At 36.2% G+C, this 22,531-nt stretch overlaps 1 protein-coding gene across 1 annotated transcript in view; it reads left to right on the top strand.

Moving 5' to 3' along the window:
- LOC131697583 (ribosomal protein S6 kinase alpha-5-like) overlaps nucleotides 1-22,531 on the top strand; it is a 46,998-nt gene that overhangs the window by 11,932 nt on the left and 12,535 nt on the right. The window contains 13 exon segments of the mRNA XM_058987521.1: nucleotides 5,596-5,667; nucleotides 8,992-9,210; nucleotides 9,386-9,501; nucleotides 9,844-9,951; nucleotides 10,432-10,515; nucleotides 11,005-11,108; nucleotides 12,575-12,725; nucleotides 13,876-14,037; nucleotides 15,856-15,981; nucleotides 16,464-16,597; nucleotides 17,666-17,759; nucleotides 20,035-20,205; nucleotides 21,375-21,566. Coding sequence (XP_058843504.1) covers nucleotides 5,596-5,667; nucleotides 8,992-9,210; nucleotides 9,386-9,501; nucleotides 9,844-9,951; nucleotides 10,432-10,515; nucleotides 11,005-11,108; nucleotides 12,575-12,725; nucleotides 13,876-14,037; nucleotides 15,856-15,981; nucleotides 16,464-16,597; nucleotides 17,666-17,759; nucleotides 20,035-20,205; nucleotides 21,375-21,566 — 1,733 coding nt within the window.

Here is a 22,531-nt window from a genome sequence, read left to right as displayed (position 1 = left end):
CTTTGGAGAAACTGGATAACCCAGTGTTAAGAGAATATATTCAGAAGATAACCCAGATTGCATTACACCAAATATTTAAATGACATTTGAAGCTACTGTACTTGCGCATCAAATAAATGAATAGGAAAACAATTATTACAGGCATTTTTTCCATCAGCTTTTTATTTCCAATGGTGCTTCCTTATCCTCCTTTCAATACCGTATTTTTCCACTGAGACCCAAGCCTTGTCTGTGCTTTATTATAACAGTCTACCTGACATTAAATCCATGCTGCAAAAAAATTATTTTAAAGCCAACCAAACAAAAATAAAGTCTGAAGTGAAAGAACTGTTAGAAATAAAGGACTTAACTAGACCAGTTCATTTTGATTATGAACTAATGGTATCTTTCAAACTGCTTGCATGTTATCAACTTGGAATTGTCAAAGCTTTGCGGAGACAGGTCGCCTGAAGCACACTCAGAAATATCTTCTTGACTCATGAAGCACCTACCCTGTACCCTGTACAACGTAATCCTATCCAAGAATAATCTAAACTGGAACACCGTGTTTTGTAAAGCCACTTACCTGATGTTCTGAGAACAGCCCATATTTTTAATTGCACTGACCTTAAAACATTATAAAGTAGATGCCTAAGGCATCAAGGAAATAAACTACTGTATTGTGCTTGCTATAAGCCTTTAGCGATATTACTGTGCACTAGAAATGCTCCAATATTGACCCCAATTGTTCAGCAAAGAAATGTTTAGGGTGTGGGGTTACATTGGATCAGGATTTGGATACTAAAATTTGATGCAGCTTGGTAGGACACTGAGGGGTATTCTTCAGACTAAGTTCTCAGTCAGGTCCTCAGTCCTGTGCAGTTTTGAAAGAACTACATGCTTTAGCAAACATGAATTTTCATATTAGAACGTGATATTTGGTACTACACTAGGTTAAAGAAAGGTACCTGTTTCCATCCCTTACTTTAAGAGCATTTGTTACACTCTTCACAGGCCATTAAACTTAGCAGTGTCTTCTGGGTCAAAGGTGTTGCAGGCTGAAACAGTAACAGTCAAAATGGGAAGCAGCTGGTTGGTTAATGTCAGGAAAGAAGCTGTTGAAGGGGTGGGGGCAATTTCACCCTCCAGGTGTCCAAGGAAGTGCAACACCCTTCACCTAGCGTAGTACCAGATATCAGAAATACATGTTTACAATAATGTGTTTCTTTCAAAACTGCACCTTTCTGACCTAGAACAAATAGATTTGTGCAACAGGTAAGATTTATGAAATGATTTTGTTTGCTCCAACCTCTTTAATACTGTTATCCTTTGCCATTTGTAAAAACAGTGGGGCTTACTCATGCAAATAAATTGGGACTCAATACAGCAGTCATTATGTGGTAATTAAAACCAAATGTCATAGCTGTCAGTTTTTGTGTTGGTGATGCCTGGTCTATTAACCCAGTCAGTTGAAAGCCTTGTCTGGTAAGAACACATTACTGGACTAGGTCATAACCATCGTCTTTTCCAGTGTGGGGTGAAAGCCAGTGTGTTAAATCATTAAAGAAAGGTCCTGTTGGCAATCAAGCTGAGCAGCAATTTAAGATCACCTAATCTCTGTGATAAAGTACTAATGAGCATCCGTAGCTTGAGAGAGGAAGAGGGAACCCACTTCCTATAGTTCAGTGGAACTGATGGTTTAATTTTCAGTTGTAGAAGCAGTATTGTGGTGTGAGCTCACATTTAATTTAGCGGTAAATGCACCTTGATCTGTCCGTCTCCATTTGTGATCCAACAGCTTGTCTGTCTGCCTGCCTTTAGAAATCAATGGCACAGTTTTCAAAATGCTTGCAGAACAGGAACGTAAGTTGTGCTTATTTTCTACAAAGACTTGCATACATCTCCTGACTAGCAGGACTAGGACAGGTGGATATGACCAGAACCTTGCAAGTAAATGTAACACTGGTATGTTTTTTTTAAATACAGTACAGCTAACTTTACTTCTATGATGCTAGAAATTCAAGCTATATGATAAAATATACTAGATCAGACTGTTTATCGGAGGGGTTTGAAACTACCGGAGACTACAGGTGTATGGAAATATACAGCCGTGTGTAAGCAGTACATTTGAAACTTTTTTGGAAATAATAATTTTTTTTTATACACTCAAAATAATTTATTACAATAAAAAGTTGCTTGTCTTATAGCTATAAGTAATTCTATTACTATAGCTGTTGTGTTCTCCCATTCAATATGTATGTTTCTCATATGAAGTGCTACAACAAAAAATTAATTAAATTGTATCTTCTGTCATACTAGGTTAAAAAAAAAAATCATTTTGCATTCCTTACTTCAATGTAGTCAGTTACATTGGCACTTCATGTTGAGATGAAAGACAGCATTGAAGGGGTGAATTGAACTTCAGTCTCCAGGTGAAATGACCAAAGAAATGCAAGTATAACAGACTACCTGGAAGTAAGACATGCAAACTGTCGTGTGTGTGTGTGTGTGTGTGTGTGTGTGTGTGTGTGTGTGTGTGTGTGTGTATAATAATAGTAGTACAGTATTTCATGTTAGATTTCGAAATGTCACATTTTTCAATTTGTCAGTTTTTCATGAACTACATTCAATATGTTAACGTAACATTATTTAGCAGGTTTCATTCACTTTATGAAGCAAAATTTGTTAATTCTATAGGATGATGCAAACATTTTTTTCCATAGCTGTACTGTATGCAGTCCGCTGCCAAAGTCTGCACCCCCCCCCCCGCTGTTCAGAAATGCAAACAGGGAAATCTGAGTTCTTCATTGGCATGGCCTCAAGCCCAATTCTAGCACAGCTTATTCTGATTTGGCTTCAGTTTTAAAAGTACAATTAATCTCAGACAAAACCGTTTCTTTTGTAATTGTATGTCTGTAATTATTTTTGTTGTTTTAGACAGCGATTTGTGTTTCATTTACCAGTTTATCTAGAATAGAGGTTCTCAAACTTTTTAAACTAGATTTTGAATAGGGATCCCAACTGAAAACTGAGGACTAAGCAGGGCTTTGAACGTTAACGTTTAATACTTTATGCATCACACGGCCAGTCTCACATCACAACAGTGGTGGACCACTTTTTCATACATTAAATGTGTTGTTCTGTATATTCTGGGGACCCCTGTGCAACCTCTGCATACTCCAGGGGTCCACAGATCCCAGATTAAGGACTAGTTGTGTTTTTATGCTTTACTTTCAGGTAGTTTTGCACTTCAGTCCTTTCTCTTTTTATCTCAAAGAACCTGTCGTGAGGTGAAACGGCTTTAAACAATAAGACTACCTGAAAACGAGGCTCGAAACTCAAAAGCTTTCTTTTAACCAAGACTATAACCAGATTTAAATCTGTAAGATGAAAATACATGTTTGCTATAACAAGTGCTTCCTTCAAAACTGCACATAGGCCTACTGTGTGAGATCTAAAGCCCACAGCTAATGAAAGTTATCCAACATCATGAAAACAAAACAAAAGCAGGGCAGACCAGGAATGCTCTGTGATTTGGTTTTGAAATGAGAACCACAAGCCTGGCCCGTTCATGTTTTATCGATTGTGACTGGTACTGTATTAACAAAGTGATGGATGTTAGGATTAAGTCAAAGGATGTTTTCCAATTTCCTTGAATTAAACTGCTCTGGTGAACTTCACTGCTGACAAGCATCGCCCTGAGGGGGTGTTTCTAAATTAAATCTAAAAGTTTGCCCGGCCATAGCAATGCTCCATTTAGTTTAAACTCCAAGTCTGACTAGGTCATGCAGGCAAAATGTTGACCACAAAATGTGTCTACATTTTAAATCGTAATATACAATAAATCATATCCATAATTCGATTTGACATTTGAAGTGTACAGTAGATGACGACATCAAGCATAAAGGCTCCCTCTAGTGGACTCGGCACAAAATTAGAGGAGTATGCATTTAAAACGATATAAAAAGAAATAGAGCACACATTGTACAGCGCTATTCTTTTCAAAAAAGTTTTTTGTAAAAAAATAATTTGTAAAAAAAAATTGTTTTCATATTCGACGTGCAATGCAAAGGAAAATTACTTCCTTTTTTGAAAAACAAACTTGGGTTTTGCAAAGCAGCATTGCACACTATTTAATCCCTTCATCAGAAATGTCAAAAGTATTTGTTCTGGTTACTAGCAATGCTACTTGTTCTCTATATCTTGCTCTGAGCTTGCTTTGAACTTACCTGCACATCCTAACTGTTGGCACTGAACAGACATTCCATTCAATTCATGTGACAAAGGAACGCTACAGTGGATAATTAGAGAGGAGGAGTTTTAGTTCCATTGAGTAAACTGGCCATGTGGCTTTGGCTGCTGACTGCCTGACGCCACCTGCAGCAGCAAGCAGTACTACTGAACAAGCTTGCTACAACCCCTGTATTGGACATGTGTGTACCCCTTTAGCCATTTAGAAAGCTTTAGACATTTGTATGCTATATATTTTTCACCAGCAGTTACTATTAACCATTTTATTTTTATGTTTACGTTTTTGTACAATACCTAAAAGACTAACATTTTTAATGTCGATCACACAAAATACAGTTGTTTTATTAGATACCAAACTAATTTAATAAGTTAAATACAAGACCACGTTTTATATACATTATTTTCACATGTTTATTGCTAATGTGATTAAAAGAAAATATTTACAAAGTACTATCATTCATTATTATAAGAAGTAGCGAGCCCGAGTGATGTTCTCCTGCACTGTCAAGGTGACAGTGTTTTGTTTTGCACTTTACTTGTCCTGAGTTCAGCAGGTAAATCTTGACCCCTGCATCATCTTTCCATGTTGCTGCTGCATTCCAGCTCTCGCAGCTACTTATAAAAGCTGGAAAATCTGCGCAGCCAACTTGTGTGTCATGCAGCTGGCTGTGTCTAATGGTGGGCTGCACAGAACTGCAAGAATCTGAGTGACTAAAGCACCAACAGAGTTTGAAAGGTCCCTTTGTCACATGACTGGAATGGAAAGAGGAGGTCTGGTTTTAATGTAGTCATTGTAGCCTTGTAAGTCTCTTCAGTGCATTAAACCATCAATATATATCGTCTGGGAAAAGCACTCTCCGTCTTTCGGTCTTAACAATGCCTGACTCATTTCACTGTAACAAACAACCTCCTGTAGGAGTTTTCCCTTTAATAGGCATTACCTTCCACAAAGACTTGCTGGTGCTGCTGCCAGGGAAGGTAAGATTGCTGCTTCTGGGTTACTTCTGATCTACACGATTCTAGATATAACCCATTGAGAGAAAGGCATTATCGTAAAAGCCTCACGTAAGCAGCTTACCAGTGTGTTTTTATCCCTCCTAATGTTAGTGTAGCTTGTCAGTGCTTACTGGGTCAGAGAATTGCTGCTGCCAACCATGGAAAATGAGTTGCTGCTTTATCTACAAAATGGTAACTGCAGTTATTTTCTATAGCCAGTGATTTTATGCATTGGTGTCTGAACAGTATGAGGTGCAGGCCGTCATTTGTTCTTGTAAATTGTAGCTTTGAACAGTGCAAGTGTGATTTAAGGGAGGCGTTGACTCTCTTTTAATCTGTTATTTTTTTAAGTCTTATTTTACTTTACAGCTAACTTGACTGGGCATGCTGAGAAAGTAGGAATTGAGAATTTCGAATTGCTCAAGGTTCTTGGTACAGGAGGTGAGTACTCCTACATTTTAATTTTTTTATATATTGAAAATGTAATTTAGGTGCAGGGATAGGACACAAAATATATGTTGCTCACACGTCAGTGTTTCACATTACCGTTTGATTTTGATATGCACAAGTGCTTAAAACACCTTGCAGGCATTTCATGTAGAATCAGTGCTGGCTTCCTATTGTTGCCCTATGCCTTATAGGGAGGGACGTGTTTGCCAGTCCAGTAATCCTGCCAGTGCTTTGTTAGGTGCAATTTTTTAAAGATACTGCAACTGGAACTGTTAGGGAAACGGCTGCAGAAAAAAAGAAACTCCAAAAGATAAAATTGCACTGATTATGTGAAACGTCCTTTATATTTAAGTGACTTTTTAATTTAAATAAGCAACCAACGTCACATGTGCCAAGTACAGCAGTAGCATTAAGAGAGGTGCATATGCCAGATCACATAAACCATGAACTTGTGTGCTTGCTTCTCTTTGAAATTTATCCCAAAGGCATTTTCATCTTTTAAAGAGGCTCAGCTATTTTGTTGTTAACTGTTACTTCATCTGTCAGATACTAATTCTCATAAAATGTATTTTGGAATTGTATGGCATGTTCCCATAAGAGAATAATACAGCCTATTTTGTTTCACAGATTTGCTTCAAAAGCAGTATTGCCAACTGGAACCATACAAAAGTGTATCGATACTGGTTCCACATTTTTTTTTCTTTGTTGAAAACACACGATTGTCCTTGTATTCTGTGACCTGGAGGTCAAATGTTTCCCACAATCCATGTGTATGACCTAGTTTCCTGTGTGCCAGTAATCTCATGATATTTGTTTATAAGACACAGTATGACGGATTAACAGAAGATATTATTTTAGTCCACTGTGTCTTGTGTCACGTGGCTGCAGAAGATGATAAAATACTGTATGTGTTGATATGATGAGTACAATTTGTAAAACATGTAAATGTATTTCAGTGTCATGTATTTGTTTCAATCATGTCTTTAATTGTTCATTAGGTCATACATTGAGAACAGGTCATACATTTTCAGCCCACTAAAGTGGATGAATTTGGCCCGTCATGGTCCACGGACCCAACACTACATGTTGTTCCCTAAAAAACTGAAGCAAGCATATTGGGAGTCTTTACTGTACAACATACTGGCGTTACATTTATCTGGCACAGTTTTGAAATTCAACCAATTTTAGTGTGTTTCTATAAATAGCTGCCTTCATTGAGAATTCTGTTCTGGAAAATAAAGAATAAAAACCTACATCTGTACAGCCATAAAAAAGCTTTTTTGTTTCAATGTAGCAAGAAATGTTCTCTTGAGGCTGCTCAAAAGAATTACTTACCTTTCTTTTGCAAATTCCTAATGTGAAAACTAAAGACCAAAATTGCACTATCCTGAGAATTGTAAAACTGTCCAGTGTTTTTTGGAACCAGCTTGAAACAAGGTTTATTGTGCGTCTTCTTGAATATTTGCTGCTGTTCCAGGAAGTGAGGAAAAACTTCCTGGAACAGCAAAAACCAGGTATTTTGTTATTCCTGAATATCCAAGACCTGAAAAAATTTATACTTGCTTTTGGTATACAGAATGTCCAGTGTTATCCAGGAGGTGAAATATTTATTTTTCAGTTTAAAGAATGTCATTGTTGAGTTCATGTAATGTATCCTCAGTTGCCTTTTACCAAAAGCTGACACGTACCCCTTTGTGGTTTAGTCTGATTATGTGTTTTGAAATAAAACCTATCTGTTGTGATCTGTCATGATCAATTGCAGCATTGTGTGCCATTGGCTATTTTTATAAGCAAATTGACTTTTACAAGAAGCGGTACTTGTTAATTCATATGTTAAAGACAAAGGTAACTCATGAGCGGCACATTTTGAAAATACCTTCTAGATGTTTCTAAAATGTGGTGTACATAGTATGTCATGTACATTGTGTCATGCACACTAGAAAAATAATTCAAAGCAACTCAATTTGACTGTTTTTGTATTGTTGCTACAGTAGTTTCTTGCCTGTTTTAATTGTATTGATGTTGCCTTTTATACAGAAAAAACATACCTAAATTCACCAAGCAAAACTATCTTTGAAACAATTTTTTATGAAAACAAACCTCACAGTGGACAGATTTACTGCAATATGTTTCGGCTGCAAACCTATTCCTTGTAATTGGTAATTCCCCTGGGAATGTTTACTGATTTGGGCCCCTGCAGCACGCCTGTTCGACACAATAAATTGCACACATGTGCAGACTTGAAACCAAAATATTTCAGGTGGTTTTCTGCAAGCAGTTTGAGGAAGACCCGGCACACTGTCATAATTGACATGTTGGTCAATGTAGCCACTGCGTTGAAGGAAGAGCCAGTTGCGCAGACACATACTATAACGCCCCTTTTGAAGTCCCTGTGATTGTTTGCTGCTGAATTAGTTCAGGGGTGCAAATTTGGCACTGTGGCGCTAGATACTTCATATAAGTTCTGGCGCCAATAGACATGTCGCATTTCTTTTGGAATGAGCAAGAGGCTTTTCTGTGATGAAATACGTTAGGAATGACTTTAGGTCTTGCATGAATTTCCTTTTTTACAAAATATAAAGCAGATAAGCATGATTACAAATGTGGGTGTGATTTAGATATGGAGTACATTTTGTTAAATATTTAATGTAACAAAACACTAAAAACTAGTTGAAGATCGGGGGGAGGGCGGCTTGATTAGGATGGGGTTTGATCATTTAGCACCAGTAGGCTCTCTGATGCTAAACTTTCCAAACATTTTAGCACCAATTTTCAAAACTATTTGCACCCCTGATAATTGCACTTTCACATAACCTATATAGGTCTAGTACACAAGCCTTTACTGCTCATGTTGCAGAGCAGGAATTCTCTCATTTACATTCTCACCGTGTGACCAAAGCTAACTTGCAAGGGGCCATTCTTAATATGAATGTGGAGTGTATCCCGACAGCTGCTTTACCTCTTTTAAAAATGCAAAAACAGAACAGTGCTTGACAATCTGCACTGAAGTATTTCTGATTATCCGCTGTATTTATAGCTGCTGATTCTTTTCCCAGTCATTTGACAATTAGGGCAAAATAATTTTCATCTCAATCCTTCATCTGTGTTCATTAATTAAGTGCATGCAGTTTAAATAAACAGATATTTGGAATCTCGTTTTTAGATATGGAATGGTAGTGGTTCACATTTTATACAACAAATGACAATGGAATTACAAAACACTGCGTGTGTTCTTAATTCCGTATTAAATGCTATAAGTGAATTGTAACCCATCTTTCTTTCTTTTTTTTTTTTTTTTTTTTTTTTTTTTGTTAGCGTATGGCAAGGTGTTTCTAGTGAGAAAAATCAGTGGCCATGATGTGGGGAAGCTCTACGCAATGAAGGTGTTGAAAAAAGCGACCATTATCCAAAAAGCGAAGACAGCGGAGCACACGAGAACAGAACGTCAAGTGCTGGAACACATTCGACAATCCCCCTTCCTGGTGACGCTGCATTACGCCTTCCAAACAGACACCAAGCTGCACCTCATCCTGGGTAAGGCCGTTTTTACAAACACTTATTGCAAACGCCCCGTTAAATGGTTATACTGTGTGTTTTGGTTTCTTAAAGCTATTGACGTTTGTTATTATCATTGCATTTATGTGGTGGTGATTTAGAGCATGCACAGTGGGTTTTTAAAGCACAGTGGGGTTTTCTGGTTTCCTCACAGATTATGTAAATGGAGGAGAGTTGTTCACACACCTGTCCCAGAGAGAACGTTTCAGTGAGAGTGAAGTGGGATTGTACAGTGGTGAAATAGTACTGGCACTCGAACACCTTCATAAGGTAAGACGTTATTAGCACACAGCAGCAACACATCCTAATAAGTTGCAGTATTCAAAATTGCTGTGTTTTATGTTACATTTTTTTAATCTTTGAGCTTTTTTTTTTTTTTTAATTGATTGATCGATCTGTTAATTCCATTTATTTAAAAGCATTGTTTTTCTACTGTTCCTGTGTTGAACAAGTTTTACAACTTTTAAAACCTCCAATTTCTTCGTATTAGCCCATTTTGAAATGCAGAAGTTTCGCTAGTTCTCCCTGGTAGGACTGCCACAGCTGATGATTTCATAAACATTGTAACCTTGAGTAACCTTGTTGCATAACATTTTTATTCCTTGTTTTCAGCTGGGCATTATATATCGTGATATCAAGCTTGAGAATATTCTTCTAGACTCCAGCGGTCACATTGTGCTGACAGACTTCGGGCTCAGCAAAGAATTCCTGGTTGATGAGGTGAGTAAGTGAGATACAGAATTTCTTTATTAATAATAAACAAGGCTTCCGGTTTGCAGCATTTATTATTCTTTTATTTAACGCATTTCAAAATTAATCGGCATGTATCTTAAGGACTCCAAAATAAGTCTTAAGAGCAACTTGGCATGGTAGGAAACATCAGTTATCTTAATTAATGGTGACTTTCTAAACTACCATATTTTCTCCAAGTACAAAAAAAACGCTTCTAATAAATGTGTTCTTTCCTACATCCACTTGGGGCAGTGTTGCAGGAGATGGGTTACAGAGCAGATTTAGACTGTTACAGGGTTGTGATGACATTAGTTAAGATAACTCACATTTCCTACTCCATACAAAATTGTTCTTTTAATTATAGCAGTCAACAATAAGAATCTAATTTTGCTTGGCAGTTTATGTGGGAACCTGTTGCTACAATTGATAGTTAAATGTATTTGTTCTTATTTTATTTCTTATTTCTAGAATGAGAGAGCTTACTCTTTCTGTGGCACAATAGAGTACATGGCCCCAGAGATTGTCAGAGGAGGAGACACTGGCCATGATAAGGTATTGCCTGATTCTTTTGCCTTATTAAAACGTACATTAGTATTATAGTACGGTAACTATTAATGGAACCTCTCATAATGATGGCAAACATCATAAAAAAGTAACGGAAAAAAACATGTACTCTTTCATGATTTGCGTAGGATGGGTTGCCTTATTTGGGAAATGTTCAGGAAACACCTTGGATCATTGGCCCTGGACTAACCATATCTGTTTATATTAAAATATTATTGTTAAAATGATTGAATAGACAGGTTAGTTAATAAGATGCAATGTTTCAGTCCATTCAGCCTTTAGGTTTGGTTACATTTGTCACTGAACCCAGAAAAATAAGTCAATTTTGGAAGCTTGCGATAAATAACAGTTGCTGCTTAGCAACAGGTGTAAAATCATTTGCTAGTATCTTATGTTGCCTTTATTTCAAATCAGTGCTTGTATTTAATTGTTTTAGGAGTCGTATTTTGTGTTTTTATAGCGTCCTGTGTTTTACAGGCGGTTGACTGGTGGAGTCTCGGGGTCCTCATGTATGAACTGCTGACCGGAGCCTCCCCTTTCACTGTTGACGGAGAGAGGAACTCACAAACTGAGATTTCAAAGTAAGGAGATTAAATAAGGAATTGACCAGGTTTTTACAGCCATTCATTTTTACAAATATTATGATTTCCACGAGCTACACAATAAAACAACATCAAGATATAGATTTATATATGTTTTATGTCAATTTGACAGGTCCTAGGGCTATAACCCCCATTTCAAGGAAATATACATTTACATGTCATTGTTGCTGTTTAAAAAAAAAAAAAAAAAAAATTGTATTATGTGTATTATTTAAATTTGAGTTTATATAATAAAGGTGTATATATAATAATAAGAATAATAATCAACAGAACCAATTTACATTGCTGGAGCATTGAGGGTTGTTGAAACACCCACCCCACTAGGTACAGTAGTTCCTGTTAAAAGGAAAGAGTAAAGCTGGCTTAATGATTAAATGAGGTAGCTGGGAGCATTCCCTATAATACATCTGTACACCAGTTCATACTTTGCTTATTCCAACAGCTGTAATTCTCATTGCTCATTACATTTTATACAATACTGCTCATATCCAAGGATTCAAACAGCGTGAACCTGTGCTGAATAATAAAGACAGTACAGTATGTGCAGCCCTGAGTGTATATTCTTGGCTTCTCTATATTCATAAATAATGCATTAGACTGAAAAATCCCTACTAGCATTTAGTTATTTTTTTGCTGACAACTCCTCCTGCCATTTAGCAGCCAGTTTTTGATGTTCAGAAGAATTCAGTTTTAAAAATGGACTGCTAAGAAATTGGATAAATTCTGACAATCAATGTGGAAGTAAATTCAGTCACCTTGTTTTAACATGTAATCTACAGGGGCAGTAAATTCAAATTTGCATATAGGCTATCAGTGAGATGAAAGAGTATGATGACATATGATCAGCAGTATCTGCAGTACACTGTAGCATAGGAAATGGCAATGTTTAATCACAACTTGATAAGCAGTTCACGAGATAAATGTGCAAAAATAAGCAAAATAAGGATTAGGGTGTGGTGTCATTAAAAACATGAATGCCTCCAGGCCAAGACAGTACTAGGCTATAAGGTGGACTCACAATACATTCATAATAGAATTAAAGTATTAATCTGATTTGATTTCATTGAAAATGGTGGTCATTCATTAAAGCTGGAATACAGCAGTGAAGCTAGACTTCACACTGCCAGGGTGCAGTAGCTTGTCAACTTTCCTTTTCTTCAGCTGGGCAGTAAATATGCCATTATTCTAGAGTCCTCCTTGGTATGGGTTGTAGCGGTATTACAGATTGGGTTGAAAAACGGGTAAAATAATTGATCCAAAAAAAAAAAAGAGGCAATAGTATTTGCTTGCTAGATGCCTACTGTGAAGCAATGAGGAGAGATGTGTGCATTTGCTATTCAAGAAGAGAATTACAATTTCAGAGTACTGTGTGTGAAAACAATGTTAGTCCATCTTTCTTTCAGTGACTGAAGATAACATCTACATATTGTCCTCTTTAATTGCAGGAGGATATTAAAAAGCGAGCCTCCATTTTCTCCAAAAATGGGCCCATTAGCTAAAGATGTGATTCAGCGTCTCCTGATGAAGGACCCCAAGAAGCGACTGGGCTCCGGCCCCAGTGGCTCTGATGAAGTGAAGAACCATCCTTTTTACCAGGTGAGAAGAATGATCCAGTTGATTTCGATCAGTCTGCATGCAGTAACTACTACCAGGGCTAAACGCAAGGCTTCACACTCCAGAAGAACTAAGGATTGACTCATATTTTGTATGGCCAAATATCCCTTGACAAAACAAAGCAATTCCCATTGATAATGAGCAGAATTAGTACATTAGAAAATGTGTAGTTAGCGAGTATTTCATTTCTTATAATGGGAAGTCATACAGTCTAACACACATAATTGGCAAGTAAAAAATTGAAATCTACTTTAAAACACTAGTCTATAACTAAACTACCTAATTTATTATTTTTTTTAATTGCTTAGTGTCCTCCTGAGGCAGCTATGGAACAATAAAAAAACATCTGTTTTAACATGAGGCTCATAAGAACTGAATTCCAGTACCAGTGATTTACTGTAACCTTCCATGCTATCATAGTGCTGTGGTTATTTCACACATGAGGGTAGCTGTAAAACATAACACAGGTTCATCACACTCTGTAAACATCCTCATTCGTCGAGTAACTGCAGTGTGAACGTTCCTCTATATATCCAAAATTATGGCAAATGCACAGTAGAAAAATGTAGTTTTGTACATTAAGGGTAAATTAACTACAGATATGCCCATTTAAACCACCCCCACATTTATTTTTTTCGGAAATGGAAAAAAGTAGGTGCACATTAAACCATTTTAAAAGCATACAAAACAATATGCACATTCATTTCTTCATTTAAACACACATGAAAACTTTCAGAGATAATGATATCCTTCCACATGTCCATTTCTTTTTTCATTATCTTTACTGATAATCTCTCCATACTTTGCTCTAGCACTGCTTATGATTTTGACTATACAAAGATACAATGTAGCACACTGCAGCAAAAAGCTCACATGTCCCCAGTCATGTGGTCTTTTATTTTAAAAATGACTCCTCACTTATGCTGCACGGTCTCTATGCCTGCCTTTTTGAGAGAACCTTTCCGCCCTTCTTTGGAAATGGCTGCAGAGAACTCTGAGTTAATATAATTTTAGCTCCTGTACACTGTACGAGCATCTAACTGTTTTCGTTTTTTACATTTTTATTTGAATTATTATTATTATTATTATTATTATTATTATTATTATTATTATTTTTTTTTTTTTCCTTTAGAAAATTAACTGGGATGAATTGGCTTCCAAAAAAGTGTCCGCTCCTTTTAAGCCTGTTATCCGAGACGAGTTGGACGTCAGTAATTTTGCAGAAGAATTTACAGAGATGGACCCAACCTACTCTCCTGCAGCTTTGCCTCAGAATTCAGACCGAATATTTCAGGTGAACACATTTACCTCTTAAGTACTGTGCCGTTCAGAAGATCAAGACAAAGGGCTCTAATGTTTGATAGAACAGAACTGATTTGTGGAATACATAGGAATTACTATATTGATACCGTGAATGACCTTTTACCTGCTGGTATTACTGAGGCAGTGAGGCAATCCCCTGATTTAGATATGTTACAGTGATCAGAGACCTCCACCTACATGTATATAAACTTAAAGGCTGCTGTAAACCATATAAAGTAAATCGGTTATCATTTGAAACAAGATCTTGGCAGAGAAAAGTACTGAAGGTGCCTCACAAACAGTTTTATTTTTTATATCTTAGAAATAATTCTTCCAGCACTCAAGCTCTCTACACAAGCTATTCTGTTTGCTAGTTACACATTATTAGTTTACATTTTCAATCTACTGCGTTTGTGAAACTGATTTCTGACAGTTTCCACCTTTGGGGTGGAGATAACCTTAATGTTGTAAACTGGACTAAGAACAAACAATTATGAGTGCAGATTGGAATGTAAAAACCATACCTAATGGACGGTCAACTATTCAAATTAAGTCTCATCTTTTTTGAGCAAATGACTTGTTATTCATTGTCTATTTAATTCTTAATTGGTAATTAATGCTTAATTTATTGTTATTGTTTTTGTTGTTATTATTATTATTATTATTATTATTATTATTATTATTATTATTATCAACCCTAGAAGTATTTCTGATGCAGTGTTTACTAATTTAATTAATGGTGATTTTAATCAATTTATTTAATGATTTACATTTGAATCTCCACCCTTCTGTGTAGTCTCACCAACACATCAATCAAAAGCTTTCTAAAAAGAGTACTTGAAATTGAAATAAAGTTGTTACTTCACAAAGCATGCCTTCCGTAATTACTGTATCTTTGTAACATTTGATTTCCAACTTCAAATAAGCTTTTAAGTCTGTTTGCAGCTTAATTTCTTCTGTTGTAAAATGGCTGTAATTATACTGGTCAGGCCAGGCTATCGAAGTTGCAGCCGTGTCTTGACAACAGAATTGAACAGCCATCCTGCAGACTTAAAAGGCAAATCAAAGCATGCAATCATTTTTAAACACAGCAATTGACTTCGCCACCTTTATCATTGCTTTCTAGATTTCTTTCCCAGCTTCTGCTGTAAAAGTAGTTAAAAACTGGTATATTAAAAAAAAAAAAAAAAAAAGAGATTCTACCTAACAAATATTTAAATGCATTGGGAGATGTCTTTACAGTGGCTTATTGAGGGGTGATGCATTTAAATTTAAACTGCAGCACATTGCACATTGCAACTCATTGTACCTGATAATTAATGAGTGTTTTTGAAGTTATGGATATATAAAGTATGCATAAGTAATGTACTGGTTTCTCATACTCTGGTCTATGCTGTATGTTTTAAACCTACAAATCAATAGAACGTTTAAAATGGATAGTGTATGTTGAAAGGAACACAACTGTATAGAAAGCATGTTTAAAATATAATTGTGTTCTTTATATGGCAATGGAGTCACAAGTTGAATGCGTTAGTAGCTTGTTTTAGAGGTGGCTTTTTGTCTCTTCAAATGACTTCCAATTTGTACTAAAACCATTTTTTATTAAAACCATTTGTTTCTACTTGAAAGCAAGATTCTTGTTTCACTCATGAAGGGATGTGTCCAATGTTTTTCTATGTAAGGGAAATGCCTAAAAATACATTTGAAGCTCTTTTAAATCATTGCTATTGTCAAAAGCAAGGCTAACTTACCTTTTTACCTGTGGTTTTTGTGACACCAACTTCCACATATAACCCTTTTGCTGTTACAGGGCTACTCGTTCGTTGCTCCTTCCATTCTGTTCAAACGCAACGCCGTCATGACGGACCCATTCCAGATGCATTTAGGGATGGATCGTCCTGGATCAACGGCTGTGGCCCGAAGTGCCATGATGAAGGTACCTGTTAGCGTGGTGCAGTCCAAAGTGGAGCACATTTTTGGTTTTAACAGATCTGGCTTCTGTGTTGTACTAGAAATCCTCCTAGCAGCTGATGAGTTAGTAGTACGCACTTAAGTCTCAATAGAGCTTTCTCTTTAGTTGAATGGTAAGATGTTAGTCTATGAACTGTGAGGTTAGTGATTCGCGTCCAGCCCTACCCTCTCCATTCAATTCAATGGGCTGAAATGCCAAGCTATTAAAGTGTGGCATCACTGTTTGAACTGTTTTATTTTAGCACTAACCATGTTGAAATGTGACGTTACTAATGAATTACTAAACCATATTGTTACATCCAGTAGCTAATTCTCCATTTTAAAAATTGTTTTAAATGCATGCTTTTTTACTGTACAAGCACGTCACAGAGGTGGAGATTAAATGTGTATTATTGTACATTGAAATGAATGACCCAGCAAACTCACTATCTTTACTTCTCTTAACAGGATTCTCCATTTTACCTAAATTATGAATTAGACTTGAAAGAGAACCCACTTGGAGAAGGGAGTTTTTCCATATGTAGGAAATGCATCCACAAGAAAACTGGCCAGGAATTTGCAGTAAAAATTATCAGCAAAAGGTAAATGTCCAAACTAAAAAATGAAAAGCACTAGTCTTAAAATCGGCAACCCTGGTAAAAACAGTAACTTTGATTTATTGATACAAATCTGCTTTGATTGCATGTATGATGGCATGTAATGCTGCCAAATAAGTTTTTGCTGTTGCCATCAATTTCTGTAAGGTCAACTTTGAATACTCACTTTGTAAACATGTATATGAATGTTAATTAATCATGTAAACTAATGTCTATAATGGCTGTGAATTGAGGTTTGAAAATTAGAAAGGATATATGGGTTGGACTGCTTTTTAGTGCATTTCATACTTAAATGAAATGTAATGTAGAAAACATGAATGCGGGACAAAACAGAGCCTTTTATAATTCCCCCCTGGTAATGCAGTCATACAAGATTAAAGTGCTGTTTCAAACTCCCCTCAAATGCCCTGTTTAGTTGCTTGTTATATTGCTTTTTGACATTTTATTTGGAATGACCTAGCCTTAAGGTCATTCCAAATAAACTGAGCTGCAGCAAGATTTTATTTATTTTTGTTCACATTTCATTGGGGCATGCAGAAAAAAAATCCATTTCATCCATACACGTGGAAGTTAACTACCGTGACAATAAGTAACACACCTGTCCTAGAATAGTTTTTTTTCTGGACTTAAACCACATTTTCATAATGAGACTTTCAAAAGAAGGAAATATGCCTTGTACAGATTGAACATCCACTTTGTTCCTGTGCTGTGCGTTTGAATGAACACGTGTTCATTTACCAGGCTTCGACAACAAATGAGAAACTCACATGATAAGTAGCTACGTAGTGTATAGATTGAAGTTTTAAAGTAATTCATAATATGGTTTATTTATAAAGATCGTCCCCCATTATAGGTGTTGCTTGCTGTCTGTTCTAGCAGGCACATTTCATTTGAATCCAAAGTGTTTTTCTACACTGATAATGGCACCATCTCCATCCATTTCATGCACTTCTTCAAGGTCGTATGTGTCCTAAAGCCAAGCACAGCTACCTACTGTATGTGTTGATAGGAAACCAAAAAGTTACTTTATTGAATATTCTTCTCTCGTTCCAGAATGGAGTCGCAAACTCAGAAGGAAATAGCTGCATTGAAGCTGTGTGAAGTACACCCAAATGTTGTGAAGCTCCATGAAATTTATCATGATCAGGTATGGGATTTATTTCCACAAATTTAAGATATATACGTATATAATATATTCTAGTAATCTCTTCATTGGCTCCTACAACGACCAGGGACCAGGCCCAAGCCCATATTATCAAATTACTTTTATCTTATAAACCAAGTTGACTCCTCTGACTGGCTTACTTTGTTTGCTGTTAGCTGTTGTTTGGTAGTTACTTCTGACAAGTCAGAACAATTGACGGGGGCGTGGGATGAAAATGAACAAAATAAATGGAGGGTAATTATATCTTGAGGCTTTAAATAAGGATCAATTAAGTTAAGCAGAAAAGCTTGGTTAGGATTTCAAAGTTTTTTTGTTTTTTTTTTCTTTTGTGCTCCAAATGCCAGTCTCACTATTAAAACTTGAGGGCAGCAGAGGCAGTAGCAATAGTCAGATTTTAAAAAGGTCTCATTAGCGAGAGCAGCTCCACAGCCTGCTGATGTGAAGCTCACATTTCTCCCTAGGCTAATTCTGTGCCGTTACCAGTTTGAATTGCCTCCTCATTTATTTAATAGACTTGGTTCTCTCTTTTAAAAACAATGTTAGCTGTTCACACAAACAAATACATACTTGAAGTGGCTGAGGAGCCTTGTACAGTACAGTACAGTAGGTCATGTTGATATCAACTGCAGTCGCTTCTTTAGGCCATCACTGGAGTGACGTGATGATTTTAGGCAGTCTAGCTTGCATGATGTACTTGTGTACGTTGCAGTAAAAACGTTGCTGTGTAACCCAATGCAGATATATATATATATATATATATTTAGATATATAGATATCGATATAGGGTTGTTTTAAGTACAGAGTTGCTTGTAATCGGGTTATGTTTTTGGAGTAATTTAGAGTAACATATATTACTTTTTTGACAAGTAATCGGATTACAATTCAGGGCAACAGTAATTGAGATTACGTTTTGGCCTGTGGGATATTTTGGTTTCTTTTTACCCTGTCTGCTTAAAGCACATTTTTAAAATCTTTAGTAAAAGTTGCTGGTATGCTCATATTTTCTTATTTCCATGTCTGGCTTAATGTATTTAAACTTGGCATTCAAGTTGAACATAATTTTGCCACAGTGGAATAAATGTATGTCAACCTCCAGCATCTCAATTGCTCTATCAGTATAAAAATAAACAGGCAGATAGAATGTGCTTTCCCTTTTGTTAGAGAGCAGAGAAACACTTCAGAGCTGATGAGTTTGGCAGGATTATTACAATTTCAATAGAACAGACGCAGCTCCTTCAAAAAGATTCTTGACAACTCTGAAACGCCCTCATCTTGCTCCAGCTAATTCAAGATTTAATCATTCTTTTTAAAAGAAAAAAAAAATGCTCATATTAGGATTCATTTAGATTAAAAAAGGAATACCATTGTTCATTTTTATAATTGTGGTCATTTTGCAATTGCAATAGAGCTTTTTATTAATTTCAAGAAGATGTACCAATATTTCTTAATAAGAGGAATGTGTTTGTTTTTTTTCAAAGAAAATAGTAAATGGTCAGTCTTAAATTCTGAGGTCAGTCTATAACCATGTTCACCCACAATGCATTAATTCGATATTTGCTTCTGGACTATTTAACACACATATCGCTAGAACTAGTCTTCAACTTGCTGCAGAAAAATAACAGGGTACAAGTACCAAAAAATAAGAAGCAAGAACCGGATCTTTATGCAGAGTAAATAATAATGATGTGCAATTCAGATACTGCACTATACCTGCCTTCACATTCAAGTTAATGAGTTTATGGATTAATTAATGCTGGATTTAGGTGAACTCTTTTCCAGATTCCCAAAAACAAACGATACCAAACAAACTGTACCAAGTCTAGTATCCAAATAAACCCTAGTTTAGAAAAGCGGCATTGGTGAATTACACATGGACAAACTACTCAACTGCCTAAGTCAGTATTCAACTGTGAAATCCGTGTTCATCTGTGTTATAAATGTAAATGAAAAATAATCTTGTTTCTTCTGCATGTTTGGTTAATTGTGTGAGGCAGTGTGGTTCTAACTCAAAATATACCCTTCATGACTTGAACTGTAAATCAGAAGAGCTGTATGTTTGAAAATAATTGTGTATTAATGTCTCTGCAAGACTCCAGATCTTTAACCTCAGTCTCCCACTCATGACATGACATGACCTGACCTGTCCAGTCAGTCACATTTGCATTGGAACTCAGGATAAAACATACAGTGCCATATTTCAATAAGAGTTTTTTTAAGTAGCTTTCCTATTGAAGCTTGTATATTTTTGTCCTGTTAGTTACATACATTCATGGTGCTGGAGTTGCTGAAAGGCGGAGAGCTCCTGGAACGCATCCGTAAGAAGAAACACTTCAGTGAGACGGAGGCGAGCCGGATCATGCGCAAACTCGTCTCTGCAGTGAGCCACATGCACGACGTTGGAGTGGTCCATAGGGATCTGAAACCAGAGGTACAGTCTGCCCATAGATTCATGATATGGGTATCTTTAAAACATCAATGGCTAAAGACCTGGAATAAATGTCAGTGTTGACCAATTAACAAAGTAATTGGTTCAATTAATAATTGAGAACTCAGGTGGAAAGAAGACCCTGTGGCTCTCCAGGGTGGCCCTGGACTTGTATCTAGTTTTTGAAGTGAAAGATGAAGGCCCTCTGTCTATAACCGTAGACTGATGTCTAGTCTTATGTTCAGGGTTGTATACTTTTGCTTTTGTTCTTTAAAAAAAAAAAAACACACACACACATTTCTATTTTATCAATTCAGTGTTGCACAGAATATATTTCCGACCGCAATAAGTAACCATAATAAACAAAGTAGTTTATTTTGATCAGGACCTACATATTCATTTTAAATTTCACAGCTCATAAGATGCATGTCATGGCCTTTGAACCTGTGGTAGTTTTATTCTTCTTAAATCAGGTAAAATACTTGTTGGTAAGTCTCACAAGTACCAAGTTATATTTTTATGAGGTAAAACTTTAAATAGGAAATGTGTAAAACAGATAAAGGCATTAGCCAGTATGTTTGTCTTTAGTTATACTAAGGGACTAAGGAAATGTGCATTCAGAATAGTCACCTATTCCAAACTTAATTTTACCACGCATGCAACTTGCTTTGCATAACTTCATGGACAACTGTGCTGCCTAATTACGGGGTTCAGTTCCCAGAAAAGCTAGAGATGCTCAAGTAATTATAGCCTGTAAAATAAATAGTTCAATTTCCTGTACAGCTATATAAATAACATCCAGAGCACGACTAAATTCAAATTCCAACCACTTCTTGTCTCAAAATAAATGGTGTTTTAAATTCTAATTAAAAACAATTAAATTATGATAGCAGTAGACATTAAACACTGGCATCTATATTACATTGAGCTAAATTCTGCTGTCCTTTTAAATCCCAAAATAGGTTTACATTTTTACTTTATTCTCAATATCAGCTGATGTAAATTAAAGTAGATTCTTAAGGTGGTACAGTTGTCATGAATGGAGTTCCGCTTGGCTGAAAACTCCTTAGCAGTCTATAATTCAGGATAGGTGTGGTTTGGTTGAACTATGGATTTAGTAAAGTGTACATTTACTGCAAGTCTTTTATTTAACGCCTACTTTTTTTTTTTAGAATCTGTTGTTCACAGATGAAAGCGACAGTTCAGAGATAAAGATAATTGACTTTGGATTTGCTCGATTAAAACCGCCGGATAACCAGCCATTAAAAACCCCTTGTTTCACCTTGCACTACGCTGCTCCCGAGTTATTCAGTCATGACGGGTATGATGAATCCTGTGACCTCTGGAGTTTGGGAGTCATCTTGGTGAGTACAGTCTGTGTGGATCCCAGTCTGGTCTAAGTGGTTGTTTTATATCTGCAATTCCTATTGAAACAAATTCAGGCAAATGTATCCTAGGTGTGTTTCAAACATTTAAAGGAGTGCCAAGCACTTTTTTCCCTCAGTAGCATTATCATTCATCCCCTTTTCCTCTGTTAAGTCTCTTGTGTTTTTTGTTTTACTTTATTTGAAGATGTACCGATTTTTTTTTTGTATTTATTCACTTGCTCTGCTGTAGGTCACCTGGCTAAATTGCAGTGTGAAACTGAGATACTGTACAGCACAGGAAGTAATTTGGTACCAGGAAGCAGGAATACATTTTGCTTCTATTGCATAGTCTTTTGAAATATCCACATACAGTGCATGCATGTTACAATTTTAAGTATAAATAAGTTATACAAAACAATTAACTAAAAGAACTTCAACATATTAAAAGGTGAACCTGTGATATTTTAAAAAAATAAATAAAAAATGATGAACTCTACTTTAAGATCAAACATAATGAAACCACTAGCTCAGGTAGGGTTTTGTGATGTTGTAATTATAGTGAGTTACAATCAATTATTCATAATGCTTTAGAGCCCAAGCTGCCTGTTAAGCCTATTAACACTGTTCTTGGGTTCAAAGGGGTCCTTGTAGTATTATTATTATTATTATTATTATTATTATTATTATAAATAATAATAATAATAATTTCTTAGCCGACACCCTTATCCAGGACGACTTACAAGATATCACATTATTTTTACATATAATTACCCATTTATACAGTTAGGTTTTTACTGGAGCAGTCTAGGTAAAGTACCTTGCTGAAGGGTACAGCAGCAGTGTCCCCCACCTGGGATTGAACCCACGACCCTCCGGTCAAGAGTCCAGAGCCCTAACCACTACTCCACACTATAGCTCAAATAGACCAAGGGGGCTTGCTCAACCTCTTCCATCCAATGGCT

Source organism: Acipenser ruthenus, chromosome 15 (genome assembly GCF_902713425.1).
Source record: "Acipenser ruthenus chromosome 15, fAciRut3.2 maternal haplotype, whole genome shotgun sequence".
Taxonomy (NCBI): Eukaryota; Metazoa; Chordata; class Actinopteri; order Acipenseriformes; family Acipenseridae; genus Acipenser; species Acipenser ruthenus.
Note: the sequence above shows the minus strand (reverse complement) of the source record. Positions and strands in the feature narration are given on the sequence as shown.